Source organism: Populus alba, chromosome 12 (genome assembly GCF_005239225.2).
Source record: "Populus alba chromosome 12, ASM523922v2, whole genome shotgun sequence".
Taxonomy (NCBI): domain Eukaryota; kingdom Viridiplantae; phylum Streptophyta; class Magnoliopsida; order Malpighiales; family Salicaceae; genus Populus; species Populus alba.
In genome coordinates this window covers 11,823,952-11,848,494 of record NC_133295.1, presented here as the reverse complement: position 1 = coordinate 11,848,494, position 24,543 = coordinate 11,823,952, and the positions used below count along the sequence as shown (strand labels likewise).

Below are 24,543 nucleotides of genomic sequence, written 5' to 3'. Positions count from 1 at the left end.
CTAATTTTTTTAAATAAGAATTCAGGTGAAAATAAAAGATGATGATACTCGATATCCAATGCATCTATCTATCATATTATGCTTAAACGTGAAATTTCCAGAAGGAAATTGCCATTTTACCTTGCAAACATTTTTTTAAAAAATGTGAGACTAAAATCCATTATGCTTAAACGTGAAATTTCCAGAAGGAGCCTGCCAGTAAAGTCAAGCACAGCTACAATATTTCGATGACTAAAATTAGTGCATTTCCAACTCAAGAATTGGAAATGCTAATTTGGTTAGGCAAATTCATGCATGCTATCCTGTATTTATTACTTGAGATATTACTTACCCATCATAAAATTTTAGAATGCTACGAGAATAATTGCTAATATTTCCTTCACGTACCTATTTTATAAATAGAGATATAAATAATGAAAAAAAATAGATATGTTAGACAAAATTATGAAAACCATTTTAAAAATAAAATTCAGAAATATATGTAAATTATGAAAATAGATATGTAATATATATATAAAAATAAACATTGGACCTAACATTTCCACTATTAATTTTTATTTTTCTGTCATGGACACTGGAATATTTTTTTCCCATATTTAGCTGGCTGCCAATCCTGTTAACCAGAGTAAAAAACAAACCATAGTTAGGGTTTAACATGCACAAAATTTGCCATTTTTCTATATAAATAAACGGAAAACTCATGTTACTTTTTCATTAAAAAAATATTTAATATAAAACAAGCAGTGTTTTATTTTCTTTGAGAATTCTAATTCTCATAGCCTCTCGGAAATTAAAAAAAATAAAACAAAACCCTCCTCTTGGTTCTTTTTGATCCAGATTCAATAATTGAGAAGCTAATTCGTCAATGGGGGTTCTTTGATTCAAGTTTATGCAAATGGGTAATTTTTATTTTTCTCTGTTTTCAATATTTTTGCTTTTTTACTCTTACAATATGTTTCATTTGGAATTTTAATAATTTCTCTTGTATTTTATATCGTGTCTTAATGATAAATACCATGTGGGTTTCTAGTAAAGAATTTAACTTTGAACATGAGGTACTTATTGTTGTTGGGATTTACATACCTCATTGTGTGTTAAGTATCGGGGATGTTTTGTTTTTGATAAATTCATGTCAATCTGAGAAGTGGATAGTTCTTGCTTGTCTTATTTTTTGTTAGGTACTTGTGTTTGTGTTCAGTTATGGATTGATGTTTTTTTTTTGTTTTTTCATTTGAAATGGATGGTGACTGACATTATGCTAGGGAGGTAAAGAAAACTTGGAGTTTTTGAGAGAGTTATTTGAATGGGATACTTGTTGAGACTTTGAGTTTTTCTCTTTCATTTCTTGTTGTTTCTTAGTGATCAAGTAGATTGTTGGTCTTGTCGTTAGATCACCTACTATTGATTGTATCATGGTTCTTAAGTTTTGAATCACCATAAGTGAGAATTGTGCATGGCATTGTGATTAGACTTATTTGGAATGCTGTATTTTCAAATCCGTTATGCTCATCTTGGAAATTCGTTGGAACTTATGGATTTTTTCCGGTAATTCCGTTGGATCATTTATAGGAATTAAGATCAACAAGTGTTATATTAATGTAATTGATGGATCGCAATAAACAATCATTTGTTATTCTGATTAATCATGACCGTGTTGTTCGGCGCAAATCAAGGTCTTTATTTTCCTTCTTTCCAGATAGATTCCTTGTTTTGGATTTCATTTTTGGTGTGTCAGGACTTGCCATTTGAAGGCAGTAACTTGATGATGCATGTTGGGAATTCAGACTTTATTTTTCTTCTTCTTTGCAGACATAGTTTCCTTATTGTTGATTTTTTTTTTTTTTGAAGATGGTTTCTTGATGATGCATATGGGAAATTCAGGTTTTGGATTTAGATATTTGTGATTAAGATCTCAACAACATTGCTTTGGCTTATACTTACAAAGAAGAACAGCCAATAGTGAGACCTCTTGAAATGGAATTTAATAAAGAGGAGGCATCTAGAGTCAAAGAGATTGCAGAGAAGAAGTTTGCAGAGAGGGACATTGCTGGGGCAAGAAGATTTGCAGTGAAGGCCCAAAACTTGTATCCTGCACTTGATGGTCTTCCTCGACTTTTAGCAGCTCTTGATGTGTACATGGCTGCTGATAACAGAACAAATGGAGATGTAGACTGGTACAGAGTCCTTGATGTTGAACCGTCAGCAGATGATGACACAATCCGGAGACATTACAGGAAACTGGCTCTCATTCTGCATCCTGATAAAAATAAAGCAACAGGCGCTGATGGGGCTTTTAAGATTATATCTGAAGCCTGGAATCTGTTGTCTGATAAAGCGAAGAGAATTTCCTTTGACCAGAAGCGGAATGTTAAAGGTATGGATCAGAAGGTTCCAAATTGGAAATCATCAGTGCCAGCTGGTCAGAATGGTTACCGTGATCTCTCCAACAATAAAAATTCTAATGCACGGAGCCGGAAGAGTGCTATGCACTCGAAGCCTGCTCCTCCTTCCCTGTTTTCCAAACCCAATACCTTTTGGACAATCTGTAATGAATGCAAAACACAATTTGAGTACCTTAGAACTTATCTCAACCACAACCTTCTTTGTCAGAACTGTTGTCAGTCCTTCTTGGCTTTTGAGACGCCACCCCCATCCATGGATGAAAATGGCCCATCCCGTATGTGGACTTCTTACAGCAAAGAAGAGAATTCTACTTGGCATACAAGGGCTGAAAAATCATCTGCATCATCAATGTTTCAGTCAGGGGTATTTTTTAAAGATGGCAGTGTTGGAAGTGCAGCATCAGCATTGTCAGCTGCTCAATCTGAGAAATTGAAAAGAAAGCATGAAGAAGAATTCCTTCACCAGCAAACAAAAACAGTTGCTGGAGGAGCTTCTGGATTCAGCAAGTCTGGTTCCGGTTCTGTACTGAAAGGAGGTAGGCTGAAGAAGAGAAGGTGCTCTGATGAGCAAAGGGCAAACAGTAATGGAAAAGAGAAAGCAAAGGAGGTGGCTAACAGAAATGGAGTTGTTGAATCTGGTTCTCGAAAGAGTAGTTCTGAAGCAGTGAGGAGGAACATTTCTGGCAACCATAAAGTTAATAGAACAAAGGAGTTGACACAAGCAGAAACTCGAAAGATGATGATGGAGAAGGCTAAGAGGGACATTTCCAAGAAGGTGAAGGAATGGAGCAGTGAGGCTAATGTTCTAAAGACATCAGGAAAGTATATAAACAAGGAGAGAGGAAAGCAGAAGGCTACTATGAACAGCACAAAAGCTGATGTGAGAGAATGTCCAGAGAATCTAGTTTCCAAGAGCAGAGCTCACTCCACTGACCCTTCACCAATTAATGCTAATGATGATCCAGATACAAACATCAGTGATCAGCTAGCACTCAGTGTTCTGGATCCAGATTTTCATGATTTTGACAAGGATCGCACCAATAAATCATTTGGTGATAACCAGGTTTGGGCTGCTTATGATAATGATGATGGGATGCCTCGGTATTATGCCATGATTCACAGTGTGATATCACGGAAACCTTTCAAAATGCGGATTAGTTGGCTTAACACCAAAAGCAACCGTGAATTGGGCCCATTAAACTGGATTGGTTCTGGCTTTTACAAGACCAGTGGAGAATTCTGGATAGGTAAGCATGAAGTCAATAGGTCTCTTAATTCTTTCTCTCACAAGGTGGTGAAGTGGGTGAAGGGCGCAAGAGGAGCCATTCAAGTATATCCTGGAAAGGGAGATGTTTGGGCCGTTTATAAAAACTGGTCCCCTAATTGGAATGAGCATACCCCTGATGAAGTCATACACAAATACGACATGGTTGAAGTGCTTGAGGACTACAAAGAGGAGAGAGGAGTTGCTGTCGCCCCTCTTGTTAAAGTTTCTGGTTTCAAGACAGTGTTTCGCCAGCATCCTGATCCAAGCAAAACCAGGACAATTCCAAGGGAAGAGATGTTTAGGTTTTCTCACCAGGTGCCTTCAGTTCTGCTCACTGGTCAAGAAGGTCAATATGCTCCTAAAGGTTGCTGGGAGCTTGATCCTGCATCAACTCCTTTGGAGCTACTTCAGGTATTAACAGAAGTTCAGCTGGATGCAATGATGGAGACTGCTGAAAAAGATAAGGAAAAATATTCATCTGGGGATATGAAAAAATCCAGCGAAGAAGTGTTTGTTGAAAATGTCAACACAGTCAAGGAAAAAGGGGTGGTGGAAGAGGCTGCTAGAGAAAATGTGACTGATGGTAGGAAGAAAAAGGGTAAGGAAACAAATGAAGACAAGGTAATTGTGTATAAACGGATGCGACGAAAGAACTAGGGAAAAAAAGCTAGAAGTTTCTCTGTTAGGCTTGACTTAAACTGAAGGGCTCACTTAACAGTTTTTGCCAAGTAGTTGAAGTGCTAGAAAATTGAAGTTAGAGATCATTGCAGGCCAAAGTCTCAGAAAACTTTCTTTTTAGCATTTCTTCAAAGACTACTGGGGCGTGGTTTTACAGAAACTGATTCAGCAATTCTTTCCTTTTCTATACATTGGTGGGATTACAGTTTTGTTTGAAGTTACAGGATGCCTTTAAGACTTATCGTAGCTGTGTTTGCAACTTGAAGACAGTTTGGAAGGCTGAATTTACACACAGGGTAGCAGAATTTATAGCTTACCACCCAATAGGCTAAGCTCTTTTTTTTTTTTTTTGCTGCCCACTGATAATTTTAATAATGTTTTTGGTTACTCTCCAAAGGACTGGTGTTCTGCAGCTGGTCAATTTTGTGTTACAGGAACTGCACCCCATAATTCTTGTATACCTGAGAAAGGCTTCAGAATCTGTTATTATGATACACAAAAATACGAAGAATTTCAACAGCTTCCTTCTCCTATGTTCGGTGTGTCTGATGGATTTATTCTCATTTAGCTTATGACTCCATTATCTTGCATTTTAACTATCCGCAAACCAGGTGTTTGCTTATAATCATTTACCTATTCTCATGGAAAGGTTGGCAGGATGCCATTTTGTTTCTTCAGTCATTACTAGTATGGTTGCAGAAGCTAAACTAGTGTTGATAGCCCTGAAAAAACCCTCCAAATCTACTCGGAGACGCCATGGTTAGGTTTGTAATATCTTCCCTTTCTCACTTCCCCCGCGGCGAATAGTTCGAGTCTTCGAGAACCCATTATACAATATTGTAGTTAAAAGAGATTCGCATTTTACCGTGGATAGATTGTACACTGTTAACCTTCTCACATTGCATGTTCTTACATAATGATATATCGTCGAATATTTAAAGAGTGGTAGTATAGTAACGGTTATTTTTTAAATAATTTTTTGTGCTAAAATACATGATAATAATTTTTTTTATTTTTAAAATATTATTTTTAACATCAGCATATCAAAACGATCCAAAAAGTACAAATCATATTAAATTTTAGCAAAAAAAAAAAAATCTTTTGAATTTTTTAAAAACATTGTTTCAACCGCATTCTCAAACACTACCTTAGACTTTATGAAATGGAATTTTAGATTATTTTTAAACAAAGAATTGAAAAAAACAAGGATGATAAATAAGTAAACAGAGTTGTCCTTTCAAATTTCATTGTTTATAACCACTTTTTTCCCTTTCTGGAGTCCTATAATTTTATTTTATTTTTGCATTTTAACCATTAATTTTTTTTTAAAAAAAAAATTTCATCATTGTCTACATCTTGAAATTTATTTATATTTGCATATTCGATCCGTCATAGAATATTTCAACCTCAAATTAAAATTTGATTTTATAAAATAGAATTTTAGATTATTGTTAAACAATGTTTTTTAAATTAAAGACCAAAGTTTAAAAGAAAACAAAGTTGTTTGTTCAAAAAGCATGGGAAACTTCAATTTTATCCCTTAAGTTTTAAATTATACATTTATTTAGTCCTTGTTGTTTAAATTTTTTATTAAAACTTCATTTTTATCACGACGTCCCTTAATATTAAAGGAGAAGAGTGAAAGTCATTGAAGAAATTAAAAGACAGAGAAAATGATTGGTCAACCATTAAAAAAAAACAAAACTTGATTTTAATAGGTTTATTCTAAAGAAAAAAGTTCATTGAAAGTGGTTTTATCCTTATTTATGTCAGAAAAGGTAGATTGGGATCCATGAATTTTGTTTTGATTATATTTAATTTTGAGTATTTGAATTGATTTAAGAGTTTTTTAAGTTGAAAATGTTTTTATTGAGTTTTATATTATATTTTTAAAGTATTTTATGCGAAAAGAAGTTAAATAAAAAGTGAAAACATACTCATGTAGATATCATATTATTTACCAAGATGGATAACAAGTAAACCAGATATGTGGATTTGGCTTCTTTTTTTTTTTTTTTTTTTTTTTAAATTTTAAATATTATTTAATACCCCTATCTTATTTAAAATTATTTAGTTTAATTCTTTTTTAAAAAATAGTAATTAATCTTTTTGAATTGTTTCTATAATTTCATTATATTTTGAAGAGATTATTGTAATATATTTTTAATTTTTTTTTTAGATTTTAAATAGATGAGTTGTATTTGCATGATGTATTTGTATAAAAAAAAATTTATTGCATGTGGCGACCATAATTAACTTATAAGAGAAATATTCTTTGCATTTCATAAAGAAAAACAACTTTTTGATTTTTTTATTTTTCAATTTATTTTTTCGCATCGTAAATAATTTTTTTTATTTTTATATTTTAAAAAACAAAGATACCGTAAACATATCCATAACATGGAAGTCTTTTTCTCTTGCAGATAATCTGGGTTCACTGTTAAGGGAGGAATCTCAAGAAAAGTTAGGTTAAAAAAGGGTTTTCTTCTAGAGGCATTGGAGAGTCAAAGCAGTCAAACTGTGGGGCCATTAGAGGAACAGCAGGAAGGTCTCTTCAAAGATGCAAAGCATCATGTGACGGCACTATGTTGTATCATTGGCTGATAAGATAAAGGCATGTGTACACATCACCTTTTATTTTATTCTTCCTTCAAAGATTGGAGTTGGACTGCCAGAAATAATTCTATATTTTTTCATGTCATAACTATATAACAAAACTTACTGTTATAAGATGAATATGATAGCGACGGACATTAATTATGGTTCTTTTGGGTAAGGCTAGAATGGTCATTCCCTTTGTACACGTGAAAAAAAATAAAAATTAAACCTACCTGATAGCTAAGTAATTCTGCCTGCATTGTGTCAGAGTAACATGATTATTTGGAAATGTTTACAAAGCCGGCTATATTTATGTTTTTTAAAAAATTAAATTTTTTTTATATTTTAAATCATTTTAATATGATAATTTTAAAAATAATTTTTTAAAAAATAAAAAATATATTATTTTAATATATTTTAATATAAAAAATACTTTAAAAAACAACTACAGTCACATTTATAAACATATCTTTCATGCACGTAAACCGAAAATTAACCTAACTTGATTGCATCGTCACTTGCTTAGTTTGACTTTGTTATTGTGTTCGTAATTGTAAAGAGATTGTAAAGAGAATGATCACATAAGCGATCCTCATACTTTATGATAAAAAAAATAAAATGAAATATAGCTATAGTCAATGCTGGTACCATCCATAAATCCCGTTGGCCATTGTTTTTATTAAAATCAGTATAATTTCACATGTTACGTTGTTTTTGTGATTTGGTTATTTGATTTAGGTTGGGTTGGTATTAAATAGATGGTAGAATTAATCAAATTAAATTTGATTAATAAAATAAATTAGTAAGTATTAAATAAAAAATTATTAATTTTTAAATAGTAATAAAAAAATAATAATAAAAAGAATGAAGATTGAATTTATAAAAAAATTGAATTGAAAAGCTAAATTAAAATGATAAATCAGTTTCACAAAAGAATTTAAGAAGAAATCAAGAGAAAACGAGGATAAATTTTAAAAATTAATAAATTTAAGATTTTGATAAAGGTATTTAACTATTTAATAAAACAAAAAAAAACCTTTTATATTTAATTAAAAATAAAAATAAATAAATGAATCACGTGGAAAAATTATAAATAGACCGGCTGTACTAGACCGGATTTGATTGGTATAATCTATGTGATAAATAAAAAGAAGGGAATCCAAACAAGAACATAGGAAAAAGTCACTAAAAATCAGCAAATCACACGGCCCCAAAACACTGAACCCTTTCACCTTATCTCATCATCTCCCCCATTCATTTCATCTCCAACCCTCGAAAACAAAACAAAACAAAACTACTTGTCTCCGATCAACAAAACAATGGACAACACCAACACCAATCACCAGCCTCAATCCACCGCATACCCGCCACACTCCAACACCACCACCACCCCACCCCCACCCCCACCACCACCAGGGGCACCATCCTCAGCCCCATTCCACCACCTCCTCCAACAACAGCAGCAGCAACTTCAAATGTTTTGGTCTTACCAGCGTCAAGAAATTGAACAAGTTAATGATTTCAAGAACCATCAACTCCCTCTAGCAAGAATTAAGAAAATCATGAAAGCTGATGAAGATGTGCGCATGATCTCTGCTGAAGCACCTATTTTGTTTGCTAAAGCATGTGAGCTTTTCATTTTAGAACTGACAATTCGTTCTTGGCTTCATGCTGAGGAAAACAAGAGAAGGACTTTACAGAAGAATGACATTGCTGCTGCTATTACCAGAACTGACATTTTTGATTTCTTGGTTGATATTGTACCTAGAGATGAGATCAAAGAGGAAGCTGCTGGTCTTGGTGGAATTGTCGGCGCTACGGCTAGTGGGGTACCTTATTATTACCCTCCGATGGGACAGCCTGCCGCTGCCGCTGGAGGGATGATGATTGGGAGGCCAGCTGTGGATCCTGCCACTGGGGTTTATGTTCAGCCACCTTCTCAGGCATGGCAATCTGTTTGGCAGACAGCTGCCGCTGAGGATGGTTCTTATGGGAGTGGTGGACAAGGGAACCTTGATGGACAAGGGTATGTCTCTTTCTTCTTTTATTTAATGTCTTGTTTTCTCATTTTTCTTGTTTTGGTGACAGGTTTCTCATTTTTTTTGTACATATTTTGTCGATTTGGAGCGTGGGTTTTGTTGTAGCGAGGTTGTTGTGTGAGATGATTTCTGGTTTTGTGCGAAGGGGATGCTTCTGGGTCATTTGGGCAAATCTTTTATGGGGTGTTAAATCCCGTTGTTTAAATGTTATGTCTCTGGTTGTTGTTTTAAGTTATTTTTGAATATGAGATAGTGAAACCTAGAAAACAAGCATCACTAGCGGTTTAGAATATAGTAGATTTGTGTAAGCAGTGGTTCAATGGCTGTTTGATCTCGCTTTGATGGTAAAGAAGCAATCTTTTAGCCTATGTGAGTTGAATGCTGTTGATTTTTGCTCAAGCAGTCCGGGCTTATGCAGTTTCATTGGCTGTTTTGAGGATTTCTTTTGCATGCTCGTGCTTACAAGGTTTGCTTCTTGAGGGCACCTAGGCGATTTTGTTTGTTTATGCTGGTTCAAGAATACGATAATGGAAAACTTTTGATGGATTGTTTCTAATAAATAGAGGTTACCGTTAGAGCCTGAAAAGGCATATAGTAGTAATCACAGTTGTGTTGTTATCTCCTAAATACACTGTAGGCACAACAGATGGACTTTGTTTGCAATTTATTAAGTATCCCATTCACATTAATGGTCTCCATGAGGAATTGTTTGAGGTCAAGGAAACAATGGAGAACGTGTCATAGGAGTGATGGGGGTGAGAGCTTGAGTTGTTTGATTCTCAATGCAGGTACGCTGTCAATCATTTTGATTGCAATGGGTGTCGTAGAAGAGCATCAAAGAATGAGGATTGCACCCCTTGTCAAAAAGAAAAAAAACTCTATATGTTTTATAAGGATGAAAAAACCTACCTGATCTAATGTAGCTCTGAGCTGACACGTTAACAAGAGACAAGCTTGTTCAGATTGTCATTAATTTTGATCACACTGCTTAAGGACATTTCCATTGAAAGAGTTTTTCTTAAATACGGGTGGTGTGTAGTGTATGCTAACACATGGGAATAACTACACCAGCAATTAGTTTTTCATTTGTACTCTAAAATTTGATGAGTGTATATACTTGTTCTAAAATCTGCGAGGTTAATCCTTATCTTTTATGCTATATGTGTGGTGCTTGTTGTGGGACCATGTCATTTCACATGTAAATTTTTTATTTGGATTTCTGTAAAAGGAATAAACTTTAGGCTGTCTTTTGCTATTTGGCACACCGAGTCCGAGTAGGAGCTTGCTCAAGTTACGTAAGACAAATGCCTGTTTTTTTGTCTATCTTCTTTGGTTGCATGAAAATTTTATTTTCCTTAGAAAATCTTCAAAGAATTTTTCTTGTCTTTTTTGGTTCATAAAATCTACAATGTTGTCCTACTATGATTTTTGTGGATAATCGGTTACATTTACTTCTTACCATAGATCATGTTATTCATTTATGAAGAATTAGATGAGGAAATTTCTCAAATTTGTCTTAAATTGTTGCCTCTCTTGCCATTGGTGTTTGCTTGAAAATTGTATTTTGTTGACGGTCCTCAATTTTGTCCTATCTTTGAACAGTTGTTCCATTTTATTCCCATCGTAGATCTTCCAACCAAACCATAGTATTAATAAATGTGGTCGGTTTATGAACTTCTTTTTTACCTTTCGCATGTTTGCACTTAAATTTCCTGGCATGTATATTTCTTTTCTTTTGACAAACGCTTGTGCATTCTAATGAATTAGAAAAACCTGTCTTTGTGGCTGTTTTGGTTAGAGAAAATCTTTTGTATCATGTTTTGGGGTCATTTGAGGGCAATGCTTTGTTGGGTGTCATCTCATGCAGTTTGAATTTTGTGTCTTGTTAAGCTGTTTTCGGTTATCATCAATATATTGTAGATGAACTCAGAAAAAAAGTGATCTTTAGGGGGTTGGTGATTCATAATGGATAAAACCCTCGTACATGCAGGAGAACAGTGGTGTAATGGCTCTTTGATCTTTTATTGGCTATGGTAAAGAAGCAATTTTTTTATCCTATCTGAGTGTAATGCAGTTGATTTTTTTCCTAATGATATTTGATTTTTCATCGACATTGTTTCAATGATTTGTTTCTCATGGACATAAGGGTGTTGCTTCTTGTTGGCTGCTTTTGTTCATTGATGTTGGTTGCAGTCTATGATAATGGGCAGCTTTGGTGGATGCTTTCAAATAAATTTAGAGATTGGCATCTAGGACTGGGCCTAGAAAGTTTACAATAGTCTGTCATATTTGTGTTATAGTCGCCTAAATCTCTTCTAGGCTACAGCAAATGGATGCTACCTGCAACTTAAGAAGCCTGTAGACATTGATGGTTTCCATGGGAAGTGTTCGAGTCTGAGACAAATGGAGACATGCCATGTAGCCGTCAAATGATCATTTATAAAAGCTCAAGTTTTTTATTTATTTATTAATATGAGTGCAATGAAAATCATTTTGATTAGAATGCCTGTCTTAGAGGAAGGATCAAAGAATGAGGATTGCCCCTTGTCAAACAAAGGCTCTGTTTAGGCCTAGAGACACTTTTCTCTCTCTCCTGATAGTCATTGATTTTGATCAACGTTACTTAATGGGGTTTCTATTAAGAGAGTTATTCTTTAAAGGATGGTGTAAAGTCCATGCATAACACTTGTGGAGTGACTTTACCAGCTATTGATTTTTGTTTGTATTCTGAATTTTGTGAGTGATTTACATGGTTAATTATAGCAAGGCTAATTTTTGTTCTCTTTTCTATATGTGAGGTGTGCTGTGTGGGACCATGCTATCTCACTTCCAGGTTGTAATTAGATTCTGCTAAAGTTGGAATAAACATTAGGTTGTCTTTTGTTACCTGGCAGACAGAGTAGCAGCATGCTGTGGAAGTGCCTGATTTTTTTCTAGTTCTCTTTCTTTTTGTGGGGTGGTTCTGTAGAGGTTTTAATTTCCTGAGAAAATCTTTGTTGTCTCTTTAATTTATTGAGTTCTTTGATCTTGCTGACTATGATTTCTTTGAATAAATAGTTCCATTTTCGTTTTACCACATAAGAATTATAATGTTGGAAGAACTAATAAGGAATTTTCAAGTTAGTTTCCTTTCTTGCTGTTGGTGTTTGTCATAAAATTGTATTTCATAAAAAAAAAAAAAACTCTTCTATTTTGTCCTATTATCCCTGAGCTGTTGTTCCATTTTCTCCATGCTAGCATCCAATGAATATATTATGTTTCTAAATTTGTATTTATTTCCCTTTAACACTTGTTTGTGCATTTCTGTGCACTACACCAACCCTTTTTTATGGCTATCAGTAACTCAGTATATTGTTAAAGAAGATGCCTTATGTGTGATGTGTGTTGAAGCTAGGGTGATTTCTCTCTCCTCTCAAAATAAAGTTGTATTTCCTTGGTTCCTTATCCTCCTCCCTCCTCATAAAAGCAACAGGCGCTGAGTATTTTTAGTTAATTAATGGGATGAAAAGGCTCCAAATTACTCTTCAATGTGAATATCAGGATGCTTCTATGTATCCTCAAAGATCCTTGGGACTTCTATGTTTAACTCTTACTTCTTAAGGTTTCAGTTAACAGTACTAACCATGAAAAATGCAAAAGTTATAACTTGTTAATTTTCAACTTCTCATGATATGCTTTATTCTGTTAACAGAATTTTCTTCTGCGTATGAAAGGACAGTCTTTATTTTTTTTGGTGTGTTTAAACCATCTCAGCATGTACTCATATTATCCCATAAACAAGAGAGAGAGAGCGGAGGGGGAATTATAGGCTTTCTAGATCCATATTTTGATATCCCTGAAAAGAAATGCATCCCTTCAATGATCGATTGTTTGGCCTATGATAATTCAAACTACAGCTATGCCCTTTTGTACTCTTTGATCGACATGTCAAAATTTTCTCCTGAACATCAACAATTTAAAATCCCAGGGTTTTTTTCAAGCCTTGACCTTATGTTTGTTTTGCTCCTCAGAGAATTCATTGTATACTTGGTGAAAAAAAGAAGAATTATTTCATGACAAATTCCATCTACAATGGCAAGAATTATCACATCAACAATTTATTTATATTTTGCTTTATGCTTCTTTCTGACATTTAATTGCAATGGCATTACTTTGTTTAAATTATAGAGGTGATTCTTGTGCTGTCATATTCAAGTTCTCCTTATTGTTGTTCAACATCTCCAATTTGTCTCCTTTGGAACCCCCCCATCTGTTGTTTCTTGTAGCTTCTTCTGGCTATTGTTGTGACTTGTGACCAAATCAATGAAAGAAAGAGAAATGGCCATGCCTCATTACTCTTCCCCTTCGATGTCATATGATGTCTTATCATTGTTTTCTCTATGTCGTCCAATTGTTTTTCCTTGCTCTTTTTCTGCAGTTAAGCTTGTCAGATGCAGTGATTAGTGGCATGACAGAAGGCAAATTATGTACCTCGACTAATATTACTTGGAATTTGAGTGCATATGATCTCCAAGTCTACTTGTTGGCTATTGTTCAAGAAATCTGTCCTTAGCTGTTAGAGACTTCTTAAAACTTATTAACTTCATTGTATGGCAGCTCTACATTTGCTGCTGACTTGCCTAATTATATCTGATGTTCAGTCGCTTGATTTATTATCTATTTGTTACTGATTTGAATGGTTCTTTGTCATCATATCCTACCATTTGAGTGTCACTCCAGGAAGATCTTTGCTGAGATTTTCACCTCTAATTTGATTTATTTCTCTTTTATATAAGATGGAAGACTTGAAAAATCGCCCCGCAGTTCTCTACCTATTTGGACTTGTGACTTGTGCTGAGATTTTTCACATTGAGAGCTCTTCTTGTGTTCTGGATTTCGGAAGCACTTTGGTTTACGTTTAGGCGTGTTAGGCATAGGTAACGTTGTGTGTTTAAAATTTAATTTTTTTTGTTTAAAATGAATTTAAAAAAATTTAAAAAAATATTTTTTATTTTGAAATGAAATTTCACCGAAAGAGAGGCTTAATGTTTTAAAATGGATGGTTGGAATCTTTGAACTCTTGGTAAGCAGCTTAACACCAGAGTTGCAGTTCCGAGCTCACTGATTAAAACTGTGAGAAAAAAAGGAAAAAAAATACAAAAAAGAAGAAGATCATCGCCTTTGCTATTTTTTCAAGCATTTAAATAGAAATGTCTCGTTGTGTAGGAAAACACTGTGTTTTTAACCTCTCTGTGATGTCCTTAGGGTTTTAATTCAAACAGAAAAATGGGAACTAAAAAGGAAAGAAGAAGGATATCAGGGATGAACCATCTTGGAGAATACTGCCAAACGCAGCCAGCGAGTTGTATTGCATATTCCTATGGTCATCTCAAGTGAATTATCAAGGAGCGAAAAGAGAGCAGTGAATATACCCCAGAGAACAGAATATCATATATTGTAATGCTATAATGATGGGTTTTTTAACAATAATAAAATTATTTTTTATAAATTGTATGGAATTAAATTGGTTATTTCATTTTTATTTTACTAATTTAACCATAAAATAAAAGGATATAATGTTGATTACCAGAGCACATGGCCTAGACAAGTCTCTGATTTGAAGTCGACTAATATTTTTTTTTTTATTCTTTTTTCTCTCTTTCTTGGATTTGGTGTCAGCCCCTTCAAGATTCCAAACTAGCACTGATAAATTTCCCCCCTTTATATTTGCCTTTTTTCTCTGTACTTTTCATTATTATTTTTTTATTTTGAAAAAGTTATAAGACTACAAATGTTTTTTTTAATTATCCCCTTTTATTTTTTAATTTTTTAAATTTAGTCTTTATTCTTTTTTATTATTATTTTTAAAAAATTTAAATAAAATATAAAATCACAATTGTTATTTATTTATTTCAACCTCTATCATTTTTTAATGTTTCAGATTTGATCTTTATTTTTTTATTGTTATTTTTTTTAAATCGTTTTTATATTGTTTTTTATATATATAATTTAATCATCCATAATTTTTTTTTCTCTATTAATTTTAATCTCCATTCTTTTAATTACTATCTTTTTTCTTTTGACAACTTTTTTAAATTGATATTTTTCATGATTGTCCTTCAAAGTTAAATTGATTAAGAATTAAGCTTCTTTGGTTGAACTAGGATAGAGACTTTCACGAATTGCGAGTTTTAGAGATTAGACTGGGTTTAAGATGTTTTCCCTAGTTAGCTTGTTTTTTGTTTCCCTTGTTGAGCTAATGTTTTTATCATCATCATCATCATCATCATCATTATTATTATTATTATGTACCTCTTTTTATAGTTTCAAAGGTTAACGTGGATTGATTTTTTTTATTTTTGATTTTTGTCTTTGTTTAGATTAATTTATTTTAATTTTATCCTTTAATATTTAATTTTTTTAAAATTCATCTTCCTATATTTTTTTTTCATTTTCTTTCTATTGAGTTATCCTAATAATGTACTCATAATCGCAAGGTTTGTGAACTAATCCAGATTGGCTTAAATATTGTTTTGTTACTATAGGGTTAGTCTATATTTTGTACTTTTTTTAATTCTATTTTTTTTTCTAAAAACAATTTCATCATTCAACATTTTATTTACTAGAGATTGAGTTGTATCTTTTTTTTTTCTTTTTATTATTTTTTTTGGAGTTATGATGTTCTCATTTGATTTATTAGGAATTGGCCTTCAAGTTTTTTTTTCTTTTGTTTTTTTGTATGAGATTATCTCAAATTTATACTTATGGTAGTAAAGTTTACGAGATAACTCGGTTTAATTGAGTTGTTTTATTGTTTTATATTATTTTTTTTCTAGTTTTTCCCTTATATTTAAGTTGTTTTACAATCAAGGTAAACTAAGATTGAGTTTTTTTAAAATCTTTTTTACTGTTATTTTTCTATTAGTTTATTTATTATTATTGTATTTTTTTTATTATTATTAAATTACTAATTAAACCAATAAGTTGCATTTTAAAATTTTTTAGTGTTTTTTTATATTAAAAAAGAATTACCCGGCCACAAACAAAGTGTGGGACACAAATCTAATTTTACTCTATTTATGAAAGGCTTTTTCAATCTAATAAAATAAATAAAACTTAAATCAAGTAAAATCTGCCTTCCAGCTTTGACCAGGAAAAGTCTCCTCCTCCGCGTTACACTTGTAGAATTAAAAGGTTGTCTGTACCGTCTGCAAAGCAATTGTCATAAAATAATCTCTCTCTAAAAGGAAGAAGAAATTTCCCAAATAAATCTATCTAGAGTTTCTCGATCTCCAATTTCTCTTCAACAACAATGGACGCCATAGATTCCGTTGTCGATCCTCTCAGAGAATTCGCTAAAGATAGCGTCCGACTCGTCAAACGCTGCCACAAACCCGATCAAAAAGGTATTAACTTTTTTTATTATTGGATTGTCGCAGTAAAAAAAACTAGGGATTTTGAAAATTCTGGTTTTTTATTTTGCAGAATTCACGAAGGTGGCGACTCGTACTGCAATCGGATTCGTGGTTATGGGATTTGTTGGGTTCTTCGTGAAGTTGATTTTTATCCCAATTAATAACATCATCGTGGGTGCTTCTTAGGTAATGTTTCGATTTCAGTATCAAATTTTTGTTTTTTTATTGATCGAGTTTTTAAAAAAAATTGATTGCTTTGATTTTTTAATCACGTAATGCAATTGGGATAATTATTATGAAGTTTATGCATGGTTAAATTTATTTTTAGAAAATAATGATTAAATCGAGAAGTTGTAGCAATTGGGATATCTTATAATCGAATTTAGTTTTATTGACCATGAAGATTTAAGACCTGTTTGTGTTTTATACATACTTAACAAATTGAAAATTATTATGGTTTATGTCTGTATGGTTTGCACAATTAGATTGAGTTTGCTATGATTTGCAAGTAGTGGTGTGGTTTGTTTAATTGTTCCTGCTCGTGATTTGGATAATGGTTTTGATTATTTTAGTTTGCTATGTACTCGTGGCTGTGTCATTGTACATCGATACTTTTGGGGTCGTTGTTGAAAATTAATGTAGTTTATGCATGTATCATTATTGATAATGGCTTGTTTAATTGTTCTTACTATTGATTGGATAATGGCTTTGATTATTTTCTTTGCTATGATGCAAGTTGTTTTGGTCTTTTTGTCTATGCATTATGTATAGAAATGCAGTCGTGCCTCCATCTCTATAAACTTAATATTTTCTTGTTTTTCCATGTTTATTATTCCTTCTGGTTTTAGAGAATGGTCATGTGGTTCCATTAAGCTTTATTTGAATTGTTTTAGGTATGAAATTGAACAGAAGCTGATTTTACTTTCCTCTAAAATTGCAGGTGGTATGGATCATCAAGAGGCAATCTGATCAAAAACTTATCTTTAATGAGGAAGCTTAGCTTTTAGCTTGCTTAATTTTCTTTTCGATTTGTTTGCATAATTCCACAAACAAGGAAATTATCGATATCAAAACTCTTTATGATTCTTTTAAGCTCTGCGTCTCTTTGACCCTTTGTGTGATCTTATGCCTTTCCTTATCGATGTTGTAGTGGATGAGTTTGTTGGCTCACGTCTTCTATTCCAATATGTGGAGAGATTCAAGCTCATGTTTTTAAGTAGTCGGGAAAGAACTACAGTACAATCATGCTCTTTTTCTGGTTCGCTTGTTGGCATGATCTGGACTTCAGTGCATCATCTATCAATGTAGCGTGAGATTTACAGTGTGTTGCAAATGCCAATCCAAAAAAAAGTTTTGAAAAGTATATGGGACGGGTAATTTCTGTGTTTTGATCGGGGGATTTGTGGAATTTGTGGATGTCTTGGAAAAGGTTTTAGTGCAAAGGAGCGATGATCCCAGACCTGAATTTCATAGAAACTTAGGTTGCTTTTGTTTCCCGTCAAATTTTTTTGTATTTGTTTGTCATCAGAAAAATTAATTAACAAAAGTTAACAAAAAGAATTTTCCAGTCAAAGAAAAATTTGGTCTGATTTTCAGAAAAATATTTTCCTTTTATTTTGGACGGAAAACACTTTTTAAAAATTATAAAAAATTTATATCTGCTGATTATATTATTGCTGTTATATATATTTTTTAAAAATATTTTTTTTATTTTGAATTTAATTTATATATTAACTTTGCGAAATTTTTTATGTATCAAATTTGATTCTTATTTTTTTTAATTATTACTTAATTTTATTTGAAATAATTTATGAAATGTTAATTATTATTTTAATTTCTTCATATTTCAATTTTTTTTATATTTGATCTCTATTATTTTGGTTATTATTTAGTTTATTTAAGATAATTTATGAAATTATATATTTTTTTCAATTTCATTCTCATTCAATTTTTTAATATGTAAGATTTGTTTCTTATTATTTTAATAAACTTTTTAAAAAATAAAATATTAATAAATTATTTTTCAGGTCATTTTTCATTACATAACCAAACAATGAAAAATATTTTTCAATTTTTTTTCATTACATTATAAAATAATTTTTCTGGAATTCACTTCCCTAAAATTAACTTTTTAAAAGAAAATTATTAAAACAAACGGGCTTTAAACAATATCTCGTCTTTCAGAATTCAAAAGCAAAAGTAATGCTAGTATGAATGGTAATTTGAAGTTTAAACCGATCCATGGTTAATGATAGGTGTATTTTTTCTTAGATACGATAGATAATGAGTAGGATATTAATAAATATGATGAAATTTGCTTGAATGAAATTTGAAATATATTTATTTATATTAGAAAAGAGAAAAAAAAGGTAAAGGAGGTGAAATTACAAAACAAAATCAATTTAAAAAAGAATTCAAAATAAAAAAATAACATTAAAAAAATAAGAACCAAATTTAAAAAATAAAAAAATTAAAAGGAGTGAAATTGAAAAGACACATTAATTTTATAGATTATTCAAAATAAAAAAAATCATAATAAAAAAAAAAAGGTCATGGTTGTTCTTGAATTTTTAAAAAGTTACGTGAAAATTTAGGCTGGAAGAAAAAGAAGAAGGGGAAAAGAAATGAATGATGTGAAACGTGTTATCTTATTGAGTTAGGAACTCCGAGTCCTTTCAAGCGTTGCCCCAAAATGTAGTGTTTGGTGTCTATACGGCTCCTCATGCATTACTAGAATGGTACAATGGTCGCTTGCACATCCTAATATTTTTTTTTAATTATATTTAATAAATATAATTTACAACAATGTCTTTTAGTATTATTGAAATTTACAATAAAAATGAAAAAAAACCCTTGAATAAGGGTTTAATTGATCTTGTATTACACTATTTCTAAAAAAAAAAAACACAAAAATAGCATTAAGTGGTAAGTTATTTTATTAAAGGGTTACATTATTAATTTTACAATGAATTTAAAAACACAATTACCAACATAACCTCACACAATTTCAATTTTTAAAAAAGTATTTTTGTCATAATAAAAAAAAAAAACACCCTAAACCAAGTTGAAAAATTAAAATAATGTACAGATAATATAGTAATTATAATATTATAACGAATAATAAAGTATATATTGGGGTACAATAACTTGTTTCCTTTTTATAATAAACACTCAGGTAATACACTACCTACGCTAGGCACCTCTCGGCTCTCTGCCAAAAATGCAATTCCAGTTATTTTCAGCCGTGTGTATATTGGACATACCCCAGCGTTGGATTTTTGTCTCCAGGTTACAAAGGTCAATTTGCTCAGACTAGGTGGGCCCTTCTTTTCACCATGATTGGTGGGGTCTCCTAAAAAACAAGGGCGTGTCCTGACTCATGAATGAATCCCGGGTAAGGAAAGAATTCCCCCCTTTTTTCTTGGACTTCTTAGCCAACCCGCAATTTTATCTTTTCTCCATTGTCTTTTTTGGGTCTTTCTTTTTTCTTTTTAAATTAATCTGAAAGAAAAATAAAATAAAATGAATTTTTGGAACCAAATAAAAATTCTAGAGAATTTTAAGATTGACCACACATTTTTTCCATGTTTTATATTGTGGTCCTTCCATTTTTTATTTTGTAGTTCTACTATAATTAAAAACTTTATCCCATGAAGTAAGAGCACAAAAGAATTAAATAAAAAAAATGAGATTGAAATTTTAAAAATAAAAACAGATAGTTTTATTTTATATATTAACAATAAAAAAAACATGAAAAAAAACCTCAATTCTCTCAGTATATTTCTTAGTGGGTTTCTATAATTTTTTATAACTCCATGCATAAACCTTGGTACTTTGAATATTATATATCAATAAAAGAAATTATTTAATCGTATAAGATATTAATATAATGATAAAATAAATTTAATTTTTTAATATGAATTTAAAATTTAATATCAAGTAAAATTCATTCAACTCTTTCTAATATTTAATGTTAATACAAATTGCACTATTAAAATCATAGTTTTAAGAACGGATTTAACCTAACAGGTTGATTAGAAGCTAAAATTAGACAAAGTTTTAAAAAAATAAAAAAAAAACAAAAGCTTAGGTGATATGGTTAAAAAATCAGGTTGATTGGGCTAAAATTTTGGGTTGATCCGATAAAAGCAAGTCAAAAAATAATTGTAATTAGTTGATTATTTATTTATTTTTAACAAAAATAATATTATTTGGATTTATATAAAAAATAATTTGATGGTGACGTAATAATTCAATGACCAAGATCTTGGTCTTAGTTAACCACCGCTTAAATTTAAAAACTCCAAATAAAATTAATATAAAAATAAATTTAATCTCTATTAATACATAAATTAATATTTCATTTAAAAATTGGACAGGAAAGCAATTCACTCTCCACCGTCCACAACCCCTTTAAACTTCCAACCTCTTTAATAAATCACTCGCAAATCACACGATAGTATTCCTCTCGCCCTGCCAGAAACTCTCTCGACGTCCTCTCTCTCTCTCTCTCTTTCTTCTGCCATGTCCAACATGGCGGCGGTAGCAGCCGTCCCCTCTACCTCCACTGTCCCCATCTACAGACCTCCCTCCGCTTCCAAAGCTCCATTACCCATTTCCACACTCACACTCACCACCCTCCCTTCAACCTTTAACCACACAAAAACCCGCTCTCTCCACATCTCCAACTCCCTCTCCAAACCCATCTCTTCCACTGCAACAACTTCCTCCCCGACGACCGAGAAATTCTCATTTCCCAGATTTGCCCCTGATGAACCCCGAAAAGGCGCTGACATCCTCGTAGAAGCTCTCGAACGTGAAGGTGTAACTGATGTCTTCGCTTACCCTGGGGGGGCCTCCTTGGAGATTCACCAAGCTCTCACAAGATCTAATAAAATCCGAAATGTCTTACCGCGCCACGAGCAAGGTGGTGTCTTCGCTGCTGAAGGTTACGCGCGTGCTTCAGGCTTGCCTGGCGTTTGTATTGCAACGTCAGGTCCTGGCGCCACGAATCTTGTGAGTGGATTGGCTGACGCGCTGCTTGATAGCGTCCCAATAGTGGCCATTACTGGTCAGGTTCCGCGGCGAATGATAGGTACTGATGCGTTTCAAGAAACACCAATTGTTGAGGTAACAAGGTCCATTACCAAACATAATTATTTGGTTCTTGATGTTGATGATATTCCTAGGATTATTAAGGAAGCTTTCTTTTTGGCTTCCTCGGGCAGGCCTGGCCCTGTTTTGATTGATATTCCAAAGGATATACAGCAGCAATTGGCTGTTCCTAATTGGGATGTGCCTATGAAGTTGCCTGGTTACCTGTCGAGGTTGCCAAAGAATCCAAATGAATTGCATTTAGAGCAGATCGTGAGATTGATTTCGGAGAGTAAGAAGCCAGTTTTGTATGTGGGTGGAGGGTGTTTGAATTCGAGTGAGGAGTTGAGGAGGTTTGTTGAGTTGACGGGGATTCCTGTCGCGAGTACTTTGATGGGTCTAGGTGCATTCCCTGTAGGGGATGAGCTGTCTTTGCAAATGCTTGGTATGCATGGGACAGTGTATGCGAATTATGCTGTGGATAAGAGTGATTTGCTGCTTGCTTTTGGTGTGAGGTTTGATGATCGTGTGACAGGAAAGCTTGAGGCTTTTGCAAGTAGGGCAAAGATTGTGCATATTGATATTGATTCGGCTGAGATTGGGAAGAACAAGCAGCCTCATGTGTCGGTTTGTGGGGATGTCAAGGTGGCTTTACAAAGGATTAACAAGATTTTGGAGAGCAGAGGTGCTAGAGGGAAAATGGACTTTAGGGCATGGAGAGAGGAGTTGAATGAGCAGAAAGTGAAGTATCCATTGAGCTTTAAGACATTTGGAGAAGCAATTCCTCCTCAGTATGCGATTCAGGTTCTTGATGAGTTGACTGATGGGAATGCGATTATAAGTACTGGGGTTGGGCAGCATCAAATGTGGGCTGCTCAGTTTTACAAGTACAAGAGACCAAGGCAGTGGTTGACATCAGGGGGGTTGGGGGCGATGGGTTTTGGATTGCCTGCTGCTATTGGAGCTGCTGTTGCGAATCCTGATTCCATTGTTGTGGACATTGATGGTGATGGAAGCTTCATCATGAATATCCAAGAGTTAGCCACTATTCGTGTGGAGAATCTCCCTGTCAAGATAATGCTTCTGAACAATCAGCATTTGGGCATGGTGGTTCAGTGGGAGGATCGATTCTACAAAGCTAACCGGGCTCACACATATCTGGGGAATCCATCGAACGAGTCTGAGATTTTCCCCAACATGTTGAAGTTCGCAGAAGCTTGTGGAATACCTGCTGCCCGCATCACGAGAAAGGATGATCTTAGAGCAGCAATTCAAAATATGTTGAACACTCCCGGGCCATACTTATTGGATGTAATTGTGCCCCACCAAGAACATGTCTTGCCTATGATCCCAAGTGGAGGGGCTTTTAAAGATGTGATAACTGAGGGTGATGGAAGAACGAAGTACTGATCTTCCTCTGCAACAGATATGTTTTAAAAAAAATTATATGTATGTTCTGTGTTATTCCACGCTGTGCCTGTTATGTGGACCTATATTTGAATCTTGTATTGAGATTTTATATATTCAATAAAATGGCACTTTTCAATGAGCTTGTGCATATGTAGGATTAGTGATCACTGGATGAAACTCTATCCAGTGGTGGATATCTTGAATTGAGTGAGATGATTCTTGTCCAGTTAAACTGATTTACTTTGATTCTCTGTAATTGTGATCACTTGTGAGTTCACATGGCAAAAGGTGGCAGGGTTTTAGTCAGGTGACAGGCTTTCTTGCTTATCAAGTGTATGAGGTATGAACCCTGGGTAGAAGTTCGTGAGCCAGAGGAATATATCTATACAGTGAAATGAAAACCCAAGGATAAGTGAATCTCGGTCCTTCTGACAATGAGCCTCTGCAAGCACTCAAAAATTGACATGCCATATTTTACGGTTCCAGGTATTCGTCGTGTGGCACCTATTTGATTGCTACTGATTTCCCTTGGTTGATGCATTTCATCCCCCCGGCATACCTTTTCATAGGTTTTAATAGAGAGATCTGATCGTTTTGCATTTTTCTATATTCATGAGTACTGTAATTTATTCCTTCTCAGGTTTTTTTCTTTTTTTCTATATTCTTGTGTAATGTAAGCGATGGATTGCTTGTTAGTGCAATTCTGGTCGTGTTTTGTTGTGTTTTTTCCTTTCTCGTTTCCTTTTTTCGATGGTTTGATTTGAGTTGCATGATCAAAGAGATTTGTCAGACACGTTAGTCATATGATGTATTGCAGGGCTTAGAATGGCAAGGTTGCATAAAATGAATTGTGTTGCAGGAGAAAAGGAAAATCTGAAGATATCAGGGCGCTAGTTGTCTATCCGATTCCAATAATTCGCGCAAAGGTGTTAGCTTGCCGTCTTCGAAAAACAAAAAGGGCTTCGGAGGGTGATAGGATTTCTCTTGATTCTCCTGAACTGCTTGTTAGTGCAAATTTAGTCGTGTTTTGATTCATTCATGGTTTTGGGCTGTTAGTGTTTACTCCATGATATTGTGACAGTTCAAGTTTATGAAAGTTGTTTAGGAGTTGCTTCTGCAGAACGGTCCGCAACGTTTGTCTTCTTAGATGCTGTAATGGGTCTCTCTAAGATCAACTAAATATATTTATTTGATTGCATATTTCAGTGTGGGGCCTGGCATTTTGGTACAAGAATCAATACATAGATTCTTATTACAAAACTAATTTACTATTGCATCAAATCAATTATTTTTTTTTAGCTAAAAAAATTAATATATATACTCATAAAGTGTTTGTTTTCTAGCAATCATGAATTCAAAATTCAATGGACATCGGGCAACGCATTTTTTTTCTCTGTGATATATTGAAATATTTTTTTTTTTTAACAATACTTAAATCCATTTGTGCTATTTTAGGATAACCTATTAAATTTACAATTAAAATCATAGAACAGTTATAATTTTTTAGAAATTAAATTGAAATAAATTATAATGCTCAATCTTTAATTAATAAAATATTAAATAATAAAATTAAAAAAATTATTTTTTTAAAAAATAAAAAATAAATTGAAAAAAAATAATAAATTAAGAGGAAATGACAAAAAAACTTCGAGTTAATATAG

At 33.0% G+C, this 24,543-nt stretch overlaps 4 protein-coding genes across 5 annotated transcripts; all 4 read left to right on the top strand.

Annotated features, from left to right (window-relative positions):
• The first annotated feature begins 737 nt into the window (after nt 1-737).
• On the top strand, nt 738-4,864 carry LOC118044683 (uncharacterized). The gene is made up of 2 exons (XM_035053105.2): nt 738-899; nt 1,849-4,864. Exon 2 carries the CDS (start codon nt 1,975-1,977, stop codon nt 4,324-4,326), a length of 2,352 nt encoding a protein of 783 aa, XP_034908996.1. The 5' UTR covers nt 738-899; nt 1,849-1,974; the 3' UTR covers nt 4,327-4,864.
• A 3,255-nt stretch (nt 4,865-8,119) lies between these two features.
• Nucleotides 8,120-13,643, top strand: LOC118044679 (nuclear transcription factor Y subunit C-1). 2 transcript variants are annotated; one of them, XM_073403744.1, is made up of 2 exons: nt 8,120-8,971; nt 11,783-13,395. In XM_073403744.1, the coding sequence occupies exons 1-2, from the start codon at nt 8,265-8,267 to the stop codon at nt 11,826-11,828; spliced, it is 753 nt and encodes a 250-aa protein (XP_073259845.1). In that variant the 5' UTR covers nt 8,120-8,264; the 3' UTR covers nt 11,829-13,395. The 2 variants fall into 2 exon arrangements, with proteins under 2 accessions (XP_073259845.1, XP_034908991.1); XM_035053100.2 differs by lacking the exon at nt 11,783-13,395 and adding an exon at nt 13,402-13,643 and having other exon boundaries at nt 8,123-8,971.
• Nucleotides 13,644-16,148: 2,505 nt separating this feature from the next.
• On the top strand, nt 16,149-17,470 carry LOC118044883 (protein transport protein Sec61 subunit gamma-1). Its single transcript, XM_035053365.2, has 3 exons — nt 16,149-16,369; nt 16,449-16,564; nt 17,319-17,470. Exons 1-2 carry the CDS (start codon nt 16,276-16,278, stop codon nt 16,562-16,564), a joined length of 210 nt encoding a protein of 69 aa, XP_034909256.1. The 5' UTR covers nt 16,149-16,275; the 3' UTR covers nt 17,319-17,470.
• Nucleotides 17,471-20,817: 3,347 nt separating this feature from the next.
• On the top strand, nt 20,818-23,018 carry LOC118044670 (acetolactate synthase 1, chloroplastic). The gene has a single exon (XM_035053088.2). It carries the CDS (start codon nt 20,903-20,905, stop codon nt 22,880-22,882), a length of 1,980 nt encoding a protein of 659 aa, XP_034908979.1. The 5' UTR covers nt 20,818-20,902; the 3' UTR covers nt 22,883-23,018.
• Nucleotides 23,019-24,543: the final 1,525 nt, after the last annotated feature.

Coding starts and splice junctions, on each gene's coding strand:
- LOC118044683 (XM_035053105.2), top strand. CDS start 1,975: ATGGAATTTAATAAAGAGGAGGCATCTAGAGTCAAAGAGATTGCAGAG.
- LOC118044679 (XM_073403744.1), top strand. CDS start 8,265: ATGGACAACACCAACACCAATCACCAGCCTCAATCCACCGCATACCCG. Junction 8,972..11,782: donor GGGAACCTTGATGGACAAGG/GTATGTCTCTTT, acceptor TCTATATGTGAG/GTGTGCTGTGTGGGACCATG.
- LOC118044883 (XM_035053365.2), top strand. CDS start 16,276: ATGGACGCCATAGATTCCGTTGTCGATCCTCTCAGAGAATTCGCTAAA. Junction 16,370..16,448: donor CCACAAACCCGATCAAAAAG/GTATTAACTTTT, acceptor TTTATTTTGCAG/AATTCACGAAGGTGGCGACT.
- LOC118044670 (XM_035053088.2), top strand. CDS start 20,903: ATGTCCAACATGGCGGCGGTAGCAGCCGTCCCCTCTACCTCCACTGTC.